Source organism: Balaenoptera acutorostrata, chromosome 10 (assembly GCF_949987535.1).
Source record: "Balaenoptera acutorostrata chromosome 10, mBalAcu1.1, whole genome shotgun sequence".
Lineage (NCBI taxonomy): Eukaryota > Metazoa > Chordata > Mammalia > Artiodactyla > Balaenopteridae > Balaenoptera > Balaenoptera acutorostrata.
This window is the reverse complement of record NC_080073.1, coordinates 42,976,693-42,990,435: the sequence shown is the minus strand read 5'-3', so window position 1 is coordinate 42,990,435 and position 13,743 is coordinate 42,976,693. Positions and strand designations below refer to the sequence as shown.

General features: G+C 53.7%; 1 protein-coding gene across 1 annotated transcript; it reads left to right on the top strand.

Moving 5' to 3' along the window:
* Nucleotides 1–3,787: 3,787 nt before the first annotated feature.
* Nucleotides 3,788–12,081, top strand: CLEC3B (C-type lectin domain family 3 member B). Its single transcript, XM_007168885.3, has 3 exons — nucleotides 3,788–4,043; nucleotides 8,134–8,232; nucleotides 11,646–12,081. Exons 1-3 carry the CDS (start codon nucleotides 3,935–3,937, stop codon nucleotides 12,044–12,046), a joined length of 609 nt encoding a protein of 202 aa, XP_007168947.1. The 5' UTR covers nucleotides 3,788–3,934; the 3' UTR covers nucleotides 12,047–12,081.
* The last annotated feature ends 1,662 nt before the right edge of the window (nucleotides 12,082–13,743 follow it).

The window sequence follows — 13,743 nt, the reverse complement described above, 5'->3', positions numbered from 1 at the left end:
GGCCAGAAGTTTTCATGTTGTTTGGGCTGACATGGGTGGGGTGGCCAGAGCTTGTTTTATATAACTCAGACTTCCAACAGCTTTGGAGGGAAAAAACAACCACTTGAAACCTGAAATGTGCCTTTTAGAGCTCTCTTCAGATTTTTCTGCCTCTGGCTTTATTGTCAAGATGATTCTTTGTGCAGGGAAACTGATGTGAAAAGACTGGGCCCTGAGGGTGGTGTGTTAGCTCACAGACTTTTCCTTGAGGGTGGGTCATTTGTGAACCTTAACCCAGCATCGTTCTCCTGGCTGAAACCACCCCCGCTTGCTGCCCTACCGGCTGGTTCAGAGGCCTCCGGGACGGTGCCACCAGAAGATCTTTTACGCCGGGACGATGAAACCCATAGACCTCAGCAGGGCTGCTGGTGAGTCCACTGGAGGTGCCTGCAGTGCTGGTTCTCACCCGGCCAGGGAGAGCTGGGGGTGGACAAGAGGACACGGGGGCTTACTGGCCATAAGCTTATTACCACTGGCAGCAAATGAGGCGTGGTGGCTACAAAGAGGTGGGTTCTGAACAGCGTGTCCCTTCGGACCACAGGAGGCACAGGCCCCTGCCCACGGCAGACCGCTTGAGAAAACGCACACCACAGCGAGGACAGGGACAAGCAGAATTCTATCCAAAGGTGATTTTGGGAAGATGAAAAAGTCCAGGAACCATATCTCAGAGGAAAAGTTGGGAGGAAGCGGCGAAGGAACACGGAGAGGAGACAGTCAAAGAGGGACGGGAAGGCCAGTTGCAAACATCTGCTGGCCTCTTAAATGACTGCTCCAGAGGCCGGCGCCAGGGACCACAAGGTGATGTTTCGGAGGCCTGCCTGCCTCACCACAGGGGGACTTTATAACAAGCTGAGCGTCTAATGATGGAACCAGCTGCTTTGCAGAGTAATGAGCTGCTCGTCCCAGGAGGGATTTAAGCAAGCACATGGAGACATCTGACAGGGTCAGTGGAAAAGGACAGCCCATATCGAGTGGTGGTTAAACCAGGTGGCCTCTTCCCATCTGCTTTTTAGCTCAAAGGTTGAGGGACGGTGGGCCACTTGCCTTTGTTGAGGCCCACCTCAGTCCCACTGGCACAGAGGGCCCCTCACATTGCACTCCCAGGACCTCACACAGGCCTGGGCACATTGTGAAGTGAATGAGGGACCGACGGGGCAAGAACAGTTCCAGGCGGGTCCTGACACGGCCTGGCTCCTGTGTGGCTCCTGTGGGATGACACGTAGAGCAGGGGGGTCCGGGTTTCTGAACGGCCACAGCAGAGCTTCTCTGGGACCTCCTCCCCAGCATAGCCAGGGCATGGCCTCAACAATCAGGCCTGTCCTGGCCTCATACTTGGAAACAAACTCCTCCCATTTCCCTGCTGCCAAAGAGCTGAGGTGAGAAAATCAGGAAAGCAATGGAGCTTTAAAAAGAAAAAAAGAATCGTAATTTTCTCTTGCCATGTGCTACCCACCCAAAGTTCCAGGAAGCAAGGCTCCCTGCCTGTTAGGTTGCATAATCCTCGGCCCTAAACCGTCCCACTGAGGGGCCGGCTGTGAATATAAAACCCTCTCCCACTCTGAGAATGTGACAGAAAGGGCCACACAGAGTGCCTGCTGCCTGCCCCAGGCTCCTGCCCTTGGGGACCACAGGGGGAGGTCAGCCAGGCTGGGCTGCAGACACATCCCTCCCCAAATCAGATGGGGCAAGGCCGGGTCCCTGGAAGAAAAGCCTGAATTACATAGCACTGCATTTTCTTTTGGAACAATCTAAAGCTCACAGAAAATCTGCAACTACAGTACAAAGACTATTTTTCCCCTGAGCCATTTTCGAGTGAGTTGTCGACCTGATGCCCAAAGGTTGTGCTTTAGTGCATGTTTCCTACTGACAAGGCCACTCTCCTCCGTAGTCACAACACACCATCCAAACTGGACAGTAACATCCAAGGGGTACATCCTTGCCACGTGCTCCTCAGACCCATCAAGTTTCTCCAGTTGTCCCAAGGGCATCCATGAGAGCGGAAGGGTCTGGTCCAAACACGTTGCGTTTGTTGCTCTGTGCCTGCAATCTCCTTCAGTCTGAAACAGTTCCTCAGACATGTCCTGGACAGTTTTGAAAATTGCTGGGCAGTTGTTTTGCAGAAAGCCCCTCAGTTGGGCTAGTGTGGTGTTTCCTCGGCAGGAGTCTCACGGAGGTGATGCCGCATGCTCCTCACCGCAGCCCATCAGGGGCTCACGTGCTGCAGGCTCTCCATTTGGCCCATTACTGACGATGCTTACTTTGGTCACTTCATTCAAGTGACATCTTCCCGGCTTCTCCACTGCGAGGTGACTCTTTCCTCTTTGTAATTAATAAGTATTTTGTGGGCAAGTAATCTGAGATGATGAAAATACCCCATTGCTCATCAGACTTCCAGTGTATTCGCTTATTTATTTATATCTGTGTATGCTCATGATTTCCTGTTTTGCTGTTACTGTCACTATTTTGATGTTCCAACTGTCCCTGATTTTGGCCCCAAGAAGCTCCTTCAAGCTGGCTCTGTGTCCTGGCACGTTCCCATCCTTCTTTAAACAATTCCTTGCTTTCTGGCAAAACAACTTGTTCTGGGCTCATTTTCTACTTTTCCTGCCCCAGCCATTTCTCCAAGGTGCTCTGGTTCCTTTTAGTGGAAAGCTGTATTTATTACAGAAGGTGGCACTTGGATGCCAGGAGTGCTCGAGGCTTTGGAGGCATTGCTGCTCCACCCAGACAGCTGGCAGACTGATGCGCACATTTCCATTGACATTTATAGATTACTCTTTAGGTGTCGAAGTCCACAACTGCACACCGATAGCTCCAATTTTAATCCTACACCACAGGATTCATTCTAGTTTTCTCTCTGTATTTGTACCTCCCTTTTCTGACAATGAGAAACCTGGCTCCCATGGTCTTTAATAAATGTACTTATTCGATGGGGTGCCCCTGTATGTAACCACTCTCTCACCTCTGCCACCACCCGCTCTCTCATGCGGACCACCTCTTCTCCTCGCTTGGACTCCAACACTCCATGTAGGACCTCTGCTCCCCGGGGGGTGCCCCCCTCCGCCCTGCTGTGCCCTGACACCCCGCACCACACGCTGCTCCTCACGGGGACATTCTTTTCTCCCCGCTCCATCTCTGACACCACTCTGGGGCACCACAGCTGCCCCTCTCCCACCGTGGTCACCTCTGCTTCAGGACAGGATAGTTGAGAAACAGAAAGTGAAAAAAGGAGAGGACTCCCTTGTATTTTTAACCAAAGATACATCAAGTGCATAGAGACAGAACCACAAAAGAATCACAGCAAACATTCTAGACAATCGAGCAGTCAGCACCAGCTCACTCTGTAAGGAGACATCATTGTGTGACCATTCTGGAGTCACCCCGCTTGGGGTCAAATACTGGCACTGCCCCTTACAGCTGGGTAGCTTGGGTTCCCTTAACCTCACTGAGCCTCAGTTTCCTCAACTGTAAAATGGGGAAATGACAGCACTTCCCTCATATTGCTGGTGTGAGGCCTCCACGAGGCCAGGGAAAAGTATGACCCAGCGCCTGCCCAAGGTAACTGCTCAGCAGATGTGAGCTATGACAACTAGCGTGCATTTTTCAGAATCCTAGAAAATAATGACTCTGTTTTAGAAGGCGGGGCCAGGATGCTGGGTGGGTGTTCCCCGGGCAGCGAGCCTCTGTGGCTCCAAGGGCTTCCTCCTTTTGCAAGCGTTTTTTTTGTTTGTTTTTTGTTTTTGGCACTCCCACAGCCAACTCTGGGAGGGTTTCCTGGACAGAGGTTGTCGTGGCAGTTGCCTTAAGACGTGCAGCCCAGACCACAGCCGCCAGTGCTCTCTGACCCAGGTCCACTGTAGGCGGCGGCAGCAGCAGCCCCAGCCGGTGCAGCAGCATGGAGCTTTGGGGGCCCTACTTGCTCCTCTGCCTCTTCTCCCTCCTGACCCAGGTCACTGCTGAGACACCTACCTCCAAGGTCAAGAAGGCTGCAAATGTTAAGAAAGGTAAGGAGGGGGGTGGGGCCCCTCCCCATCCCCCAGGGAGCTGGTCGCCCTCTCCTTTGCAGGTCCTCACTCTCCTTCCCCTCCTTCACTTTCCCTCTCCATGAGTCCAGGGAACTTCAGTGAAGTACCCCTTGGGACCTGGGAGAGTCCTCCAGCAGCAGGGGCAGTTGTCAAAACTGTAAGAGTCACTGGCTCTTAGAATCGGAAAGAAGCTTCCACATCACCTAAACTGACATCCACTCCCCCACCACCCTAATATTTTACAGAAATCAAACCTTTGGCTCAGAAGTCTGGACATGTCCGACTCTCATCAGGAATGTTGGCAGGCTTTGCCTTGTCATCTCCAAACCTCAGGTTTCTCAACTGTAAAATAGGGATTGTGACATTTGCTCACAACGCTGGTTGTGAGGATTTAATGATAGAAAACATGTGAAGTGTCTGGAACATAAGATATACTTGATGCACAGTGGGGGCGGGGAAGGAACAAGTTAATTCTTAGTTCTATAGTGTATCACAGCCTCAAGGAAATAAAAATGTTCAAACCCAAACTAGGACAGTGGAGGCAGCTTTGCTCTCCCTCTGTTGCCTCTGGGTTTGGGGTGTCCTTGGGTTGCCTTGGCCTCAGCAAGGCCTGCCCTTGGAGCCCTGCCTGCAGTGAGGTCACCGCGGGCTGTTTTGAGACAACATTAGTGAAATGCCATGGCAATGAACCGGGCTGTCACCCCGCACAGGGCTCCAAAGCAAGGAGAGAGAGTTCAGGGGATGAGAGTGCTGATTAAGCAGAGAAACAGGTGGCTGGGGCCAAGAGTACAGAAAAGGCAAGGCAGAGGGGTATGGGCCACCCTCAGGCCCCTCTCTGAGCCTCTTCTGTAAATGGACAGCTGCCCACTGGTCACGGACGATGTACATAAGGGCACATTAGGACCATGGAGACCCACAGGCCTGCAACACAGAATGGGCAGATCTGGGTGCTGATAGGAAATAATCCCCAAGGTTCAGTTCATAAAGTAAACAACAAAAAGTTCAATACTTTGAATGGATACTATGCTGACACTGGTTTTGAAAAAGGGACTTATATAAAAATATATATTTACTTGTATATGCATAGAATTTTCTGGAAGGATCCACAAGAGTTAGTAACAGTGATTACCTCTGGGAAGAAAAACTAGGGAGCTAAGGGCAGACCTGATTGGGAAGGAGACTTTGACGTTTAGAACTGTTTGGGTTTTTAAAAGTTATATGGCTATATTACCTTTTACAAAACGTTCATTTAAAAAAAGAAGACTCACAGCATGCATGGTGTGTCCACGAACGTTAGCTGAAATTGCCACCATGGATGTTCTTTGTAAAGGATACACAGTTCCAAAGGCAAATAACAGAATTTTTGCATGTGGAAAATAGTTGCTAATTTCTCAAGTTTACCAAAGATTTAGTATGTATTTATTTAATCATGTAAATCATGTATTTGATCATATGGACAAGAAGGTCAAACCAGACAATGCCCTGGTCCTCTGCAGCTGTCACACTTGAACCCTAGCTCCATGTGGTCCCCATGGAGGTGGCCCATGGAGGTTCAGGACTCTGGAGGCCCACAGAACAGCTGACAGAGCAAGAGTGGAGTGTCCTGTCCAGCCCTGCCTCTTGCTGAAACCCACTGCAGGTTGGTGTTTCTTCCTTCGACCTGCTGCCCACCTACACCACACATGCTTACAGAGCTCTTTCTCCAGGCAGGGGCCAGTATACGTGCTGAACACTCTAGCAGACAATCAGCATCCCTGATCTTAAGATGTGAACCAATTTGAGAACCACGGTGGTTCTCCCTCAGTAATCATCAGCATCATCTGGGAAATACATTAAAATCCAGGCACCTGGGACCCACCCCCAGAAATGCTGGATCAGGGGCCTGGAATGGGCCCCAGCATCTGCCTTTCCCACCAGTCTCCAGTGATTCCTGGGAGCAGCCAGGACTGGGAATCAAAGGAACAACCTAGTCATAGGGGCCAGTGCACAAAAGTGGGGGAGGGTGTCCGGAGGAGGGACAGTCGTGCCCAAGGAGACCCCTCAGTGCCCGCTGAGTGGTGGAGAACAAGCTGGCAGGATGGACGAGGGGAGGAAAGGACAGCATGTGCTATGCCCCCATGCTGGCCCCCAGGGTGGGATGAGAAGGGGAAGAGCCCAGGCTGCTTCTGGGAGCTCATCTGCCCCTGGTGTGGGGTGTGGCCTGAGCCAGCTGTATGGGGGTCTGCCAGACGTGAGGCAGGGAGGGCTTGGGCGGCTGGAGCTCCAGGGGCCATGTGGCCGTACCGGGCAGAGGAGCTCCCGGTATGGGGAGGATGGCCTCACAGGGGGTCACAGACTCTTAGAACAGGGACCTGAGGACCTGAGGGCATCCATTTCAATAACATGCATCAGGAATCTGAGGCTCAGAGTGAGGGGCAGCAAGCACAAGGGCTCCGACTCCTAGCCCAGAGCTGTAGAAACACCCAACTCCCACGCCTTCCTCAGTGGAGTTCTGTTAGCACCTTGCTCCTTGGCCAGTCCCTGGAGGGCCCCTCATACACCCGGGCACCTTGGTGCAAATCACAAAAGGCTCCCCCCTCTGAGCTGACAAATTATAGAAGAGCATCCCTTTCTCTGGTGTGGTCAAACAGCACAGCCAGGGCAAGGCTTAGGGGCTGGACATGGGCCCCCACCTGTCCCCTCAGCTGAGTGCCCTTGTGCAGTACCCAACTTTCACAACTTTACATGGTGCCCTGTGCTGGTGCATCACGGGACTCAGTACAGAGCTGCTGTGAACCACTGAGGCAGAGGCCCACTGTGAGGTACACATAACCCAGTCAGGCTAGTTTGCCAGCCCCAAACATTCCCTTTTTTGCCTTGCTCATCTGGGTGTTAATTTCCTCATATTTGGTAAGTTACATCATGAATTTCTATATATGCCAGTATGTTTCTTGCTCACGTTTCCTGCGATTCCCCTGCAAAGGAATCTGGGGTGGACAAAGGTCTGACTTCACCCCTCATACCGTGGACTTTATGCAGGCACAGCCAAATGGACCATGGAAGCGCTTCCTCACCCTCTACCCAAGCTGAGCTCAGCCGTTCCTGAAGCTCCTGGGATTTCAGAAAGACTGGGGTCCACCCACTTAGCTCTCAACTTACACACACAGAGAAAGACATTTCACATCTGCCTCTCATGCATAACTGGCTCCAAACGGGCCTTTGTGTTCAGGAACGCTCACATTAGGAACCTGCTGCCATCACGGACGTGGGGAGAACAAGCTTGGAGCCATGCAGACTCGGGTTCGGGCTGCTGGCTCTGCCAGTTCAGGCGAGTTGCTTCAGTCTGGTCTCAGTTTCCCGTCTGTGAATTGGTGGTGGTATAGGAGAGACACATTACCCACGTCACAGGGCTGACAGTGAGCCCAGCACTGGTCACACGCTTTCTCTTAGTCTTTACTCTTCTTCAGAGTCTTTGGAGGTGGGGCTGTTATCATCCCATTTTACAGATGAGGACAATGGATTCAGGGAGGCTGTGGAACTTGCCCAGGTCACCCACATGCATGCAACCTCAGAGCCTGTACACACGTTCACCTGTGCTGCTGCACACAGCCCCAGGCCGAGCACCTGCCCTGCTGGTCTGTGTCTTGTTCCTCCAGCCTGGGGAAGTGAATCTGGGAGGTCTCAAGGGCCCCTGGTCCTGCTTCCTGTGCTCTGTTCTCCTCTAGAGCTGGGAGGGTGGTTGGGTGTCACCGAAGGAGCTGTCTGCACCCTCCACCCCGCTCCTGCCAATCCCAACCCCATCTGATCCCAGCAGCTCTCCTAAACAATGCAGTACAGGTCTCACTTTAGCAAGAGCAAGTGAAGGCTGGTCCCCCGGCAGAAGGAAAATCACGAGCGATCACTTAGACTACCACCGGCAGGGACAGGGAGAGGGAGAGTATGCCAAGACATCAAGGTCGAGGGGAGTCGTTTCCCTCGTGCCCTTGTGGCTGACAGTGGTCCACCCCTCCCAGTCCCTGCCCTGCCCCAACCCCTACTGCCTTTCTCATGTGTTTGTGATTGTCCCCACTTCCTTCTGACTTCATCCTAGATGCCGTGAGCCCGAAGATGCTTGAGGAGCTCAAGACCCAGCTGGACAGCCTGGCCCAGGAGGTGGCCCTGCTGAAAGAGCAGCAGGCCCTGCAGACGGGTGAGTGCACGTGGTGGCCTCTCCAGGCAGGGGTACATCAGACAGAGGGGCTCAGGCCAGCAGCCAGCAACCCACCTGTAGCCTCGAGCCAGCACCAGGGCCCTGGCTGGCCCCTGTAGTCCAGGGCACTGGATTCAAGGAGCCCCCTCCTCAGCCTGCTTCTCTCAGGAAGATCCCCTGATGTGTGGAAGCAGCAATGTCCCAAAAGGACAACAAGCTCTCCCACAAGAATCCATTACCGCCCACTGGAAGTGCGAGCCCTGCAGCGCTCATGGAGCAGAGGCAACCCTAACGAACCCCAGGAGACCCTCCGCTCAGCCAGCCCCCACAGCCCTACAGGGCGTGAGCCTCATTCCCTGTGTCCGCAGCTTTGCTGAGGCTGCCACTCTTAATCATCATTATGCTGAGGCAGGATTTATCACCCCTATTTTAAAGAGGGGAACTGAGGCATAGAGAGGTTCTGGTTTTGCCACACCCACCTGGCTAGTTAGTGCAGTTTAGGATGGGAATGGAAGCAGCCTGCCTGGTGCGTGCTGGGTGTGAGGAAAGGTGGGCTTTGGTCTTCCTGGCCCTGCACGAACCAGCTAAGCCAGGATGGACAAAATACACGGCTGCAGAGCCCGGGGACACAGCTCGTAGCCACCTGCCCTAGCACTGCCTGGCCAGCCTGCCTGGGCAACCTGTTCTCTTTCTCTCCACCAAGTTCCTTTCATGTTGTCTCTATTTTCCACACATCTCAAAACTCACCTACTTCTTCGTGACCTTGCCCTGGAGAACACAGAATACAGACTAACAATAATACTTAACACATGGGGGAATGTTTAAAATGAGCACAGTGTTGTTCGGGGCCTCAGTTTCCTCATCTGTAAAGTCGAAGGGCTGGGGGTGGACTTGCAGGGCAAGCTCTAAGGTCTCATGTCTAAGCTTTGTGCTTGTGCCAAGACCATGCAACCCAGATGCCACTTGCCTCCTGAGGTGGGTGATGTGGTGGGGACCTCCCCGTGCAAAGTCCATGGCATATGAAGAACTAAACACCCCCTCCATGTCTGCTGATTCCCAGGAGGTTCACAGGCTCCTGGCCTCCTTGGGGACCTTCTCCCTCTCATCACCCTCTCCTTTACTACCACTACCTGCAAATCACCTTGTCAGTAACCCCACACAAAGCACTCCTGAGTTCTCCTGACCTAACTGAAGAGGTGAGAGAATCAGGGGTTAGGGGAGCAACCCTCCCCTCCCGCCATCTGCCCCTTCCCTCCCCCAATCAGCAAACACACATGAGGTCCTCCCCCAGCGAGCCTCTGCCAGGCACAAGGAGGCAGAGATGACCCAGCCGTAGTCCTGCTCTGGGAGCCTCAATATATTCATGAAATCAATGTATTCACTGGAACCCGCATGTGTAGGAAGATAAAGAAGGATTCCAAGCAGAGGGCATGGTAGGAGCAAAGCTATGGAAGGCCAGCAAGAATCAACGGGATCATGAATAGGCCAGAGTGACAAAATGTCAGTAACGATGGTAAGGCACTGAGAACTGATACTTATTGAGGACTAACTATGTTGGAGGGAGTGTTGCAGGTGGGGTTCCCAAGAAGCGGCCCCGAGGTGGAGTTTAGCCTGCAGGAGGTTTATTAGGGAGCACACCCAGGATCAGCACCCAGGGAAGGGAAGAGACAGAAGGACGCAGGAGTGGGAAGAGTGCCCTGCGCGTCTCAACGAAAGCCTCAGCCAACTGCAGAGGGAGCCCTGACGACGGGAGGGCCCTTCAGAGCTGTCCTGAGGTGGGGCAAGAGGGCTCATGGGCCAGTCACTGGGTGCAGGCTGCTCTGGGAAGGGGGCACACCATGGGGGAGGGGGCTGTCTTCCGCTGATGCAATCCCCAAAGGGGCTGAGAGTTAAGAGTTGTCTCCCAGCAGCGCTCCCAGCAGCTGGGGTAGTCAATCCTTCACCCCAAGGGGGTCTTGGTGGCGTGTCAGTGTCCCCAGCAGGAAGGAAAGGCAGTGTGGCGCCAGGCTGGGAAGGGCAATGAAACCCGGCTAGGATGAGCTGCAGGATAGCACGCGGTAGGGCTGCCTGCCTTGGGACGGCATCTGTGAGTAAAGACACCTCTGTGATGCTGCAGGCCCGGAGTTCAGAATTCCAGGAGTGCCAGGTGCTCACGGGGACATGGAGATGTGTGTTAAGTGAAAGCAACTGAGTGAGAGGGTGAGTGAGTGAGGGGATGGGGGTGGGGTGGAGTGCAGACCCGCCCCTAACACTTTTGGGGTCAGGAGCAAGAGGACAAATGGAGGCATGTACCCCAACTGCCTAAACATTTAAGTTACAAACCCAGCTGAAGAACAAACTGCTGGGACTTCCCTGGTGGTCCAGTGGTTAAGACTCCATGCTTCCAATGCAGGGGGCCTGGGTTCAATCCCTGGTCAGGGAACTAGATCCCGCATGCCGCAACGAAGATCCCGTGTGCCGCAACTAAGACCCGGCGCAGCCAAATAAATAAATAAATATTAAAAACAAAAAAAACCCCAAACTGCTAAGTAAAAACATTCTATGCTCCTAAGCTGACCAAATATATACCTTCATCACAACCTTTGAGACCAGATTCAAATTTAGAATCTTGGACTCGAGTTCCATGCCTGAGAGAGCTAGCCCCTGGCCCACCGCCTGGGCCATCACTTCTGTCCCGAGGGCTTGCCCGTCTCAGCTCCATCCTCCCAGTCGCCGCCCCAGAAGAGGCCCCTGGCAGACTCTGGGAGCTTGCTTGGGCCCCTGGGGCAGGGCTTTGGGGTCCTGGGTACCTGGAGTGTGGTCTAGGCTCTGGGTAGGGATGTCCCCTGGCCCTGCAGCTTCTTGATCTTAGGGAGGATGGGGCTGGAGGAAGATCAGAGCAGGTGGCTCCGCCTGGGCTCCCCGGGAAGCCCACTCTGAGATGGAGTTTATTTATTAGGGAGAGCCCGGGGTCCCAACTGTGAAGGGAAGGAGGGGTTGGAAGCAGATTGGGCAGAGGGGGAGCTGAGTAGCAACACAGGCCCAAGGCCAGCCTCTGCCACCCTGTGGAGCCTCCAAGCTAAAAGGCCCCTTCAGACTTATCCTGCTTGGGGGAGAGATGACCCTACCTCTTCCCCTGGGCACTGGATGGGGCACCCAGGAGAGGGGTGTGACCTTGAGGGAGGGGCCGTGTGCAGCTGAGGGGGCTGACCTCACTCCCAGCAGCAGGGGCTCCACCACCTCTTGAATGGGGATCTGAGATGTGCATCAGTGCCCACCACAGCACGGCCCTCTGGCCTGGGTCTGAAGCCTGTCCATGGAGGACAGGATGTACAGGGATGGGATGGAGGATGGTGTGACTGCCCCTGGCGGTTGGCTCTTGGCTCCGGAACCGGAGACTTTGGGTGACGTCCATTTCCCCCCCTCCCCCCCAGTCTGCCTGAAGGGTACCAAGGTGCACATGAAGTGCTTTCTGGCCTTCGTCCAGGCGAAGACCTTCCACGAGGCGAGCGAGGACTGCATCTCGCGAGGGGGCACCCTGGGCACCCCGCATACGGGCTCCGAGAACGACGCCCTGTACGAGTACCTGAGCCAGAGTGTGGGCAGCGAGGCCGAGGTCTGGCTGGGCTTCAACGACATGGCGAACGAAGGCGCCTGGGTGGACATGACTGGCGGCCATATCACCTACAAGAACTGGGAGACAGAGATCACCGCACAGCCTGACGGCGGCAAGGTCGAGAACTGCGCTGCCCTGTCCGGTGCGGCCAACGGCAAGTGGTTCGACAAGCGCTGCCGGGACAACTTGCCCTACGTCTGCCAGTTCGCCATCGTCTAGCGGGCCGAGAGGGGCGGGGGCGGGGGCAGAGTCCGGGGGCGGGGCCAGGGGAGGGTGGGATCTTGAGCCCCGGAAGAGGGGCCGTGGGACCTTCCCGCCCCGCATCCCCGACTCCGCGCGCTGGGGGCCTCCTCTTGCAAATAAAGTGGGTGCAGCTTGGCGGAGAGTGGCTGCGGTCTGTGCCAGGTCCGAGGGGTGGGGAATCCAGGAGCCCGGCCGGATCCCAGGGAGAGGTTGCTTAGAAGGAGGCGAGTAGGGAGGTGGTGAAGGATGGCGAGCTGGGCGCAGAGGAGGGGGAGGAGGAAAAGAAGAGGTGGGACGAAGGAACCCCTGACTGCTGCTGCCTTTTTAAAATTAAATAACTTTATATTTCATTGGATTTCCCACTTACAGAAAAGTTGCAAGAATTCCTGTATACCCTTCATCCAGATTCCACAAATATTAATGTTTTCCCATATTTGCTTATCCTTCTATTTTTTTCCTGAACCGTTTGACAGTGAAATGCAGACGTGATGCCCCTTTACCCCTAAATATTTCAGTGTGTTTCCTGAAAGCAAGGACATTTTCTCACAGAAGCAGAGCACTATTATCAAGGTTGGGAAATGAACACTGATACAATATTGTTATCTAAGTTACAGCCCTTATTCAGATTTCCAGGCTTCTTACTGCAGACTCCACTTCCTCGTGTTGGAATCCAGCATCCCCTCCACAACTCCAGAGGAGGAGGGACACCCCCACCTGACACCCTCCTGTTGGGGATTCATTTCTGGGGTGCACTGACATGCTGAGTCCTGTCGGGGTGAGAGCACAGGCTGCCCACGGGGGATATTTGCATACGCCTTCTTGCCCAACAAGGGGGCTGGTTCAGGAGCCAAATATGGCAGTGGCCAACATTGCCTGACTGGTGTGTCCCCCTCCTTCCCACTCTTCACAGAAAGTTCCACCCTAGCAATACCAGCTACTACTTATTGAGCCCACGGACTCGCAGGCACTCTAAGTATGTCATCTTACTTAATCTTATCCACCAGGACAGGCGTGTTATTATCCCAGTTTTGTAGAAAAGGAAGTTGAGGCTCAGGGAAGTTAAGTGACTTCCGTTGGTCACACAGCTAGTAAGGAGCAGAGTCAGGATTACAAGGGCCTTGGCCTTTCCACCACCATGATACTTGTCTCATGTTACTGGAACTTCCCTGAGATAAAACATCAGAGAAGTGGCCTAGTGACCCCCAGAGGCTACTGGCCAGCTCCTGGTGTGACCTGGCCCATCCAACCATGTAAGCCCAGCTCTAGTGACACCCTTAGGGGAGGTCTTCCCTATCACATCAGCCATGGCATCATCCACTGTGTGGACTGTGCCACATCTTTTCTCCCTGGTTGTCTTCTAGTGTGTCTTGCCTTCAGTAATAAATTGATGATAGTTTGATTTGATCAAGGGGAGTGGGCTGGGCTGGGGTAGGTAGCTTACAATGAACTGTGTGCATACTTTGTGCCAGACAGCCTGCTTGGCATTGTCACAGAAAGCATCTCATGTAATTCCACAGTTATAGGAAGAGGTAATGATGGATGAGATCCATTATAGGTGCAGAAACTGAGGCTCAGAACAGTAACGTGATTTTTTTCAAGACGGCCTAGTAAGTGAGAAGCAAAAATGCAATGCAAATCTCGGTCTGGCAACTCTGAATCTTGGGCTCTTTTTA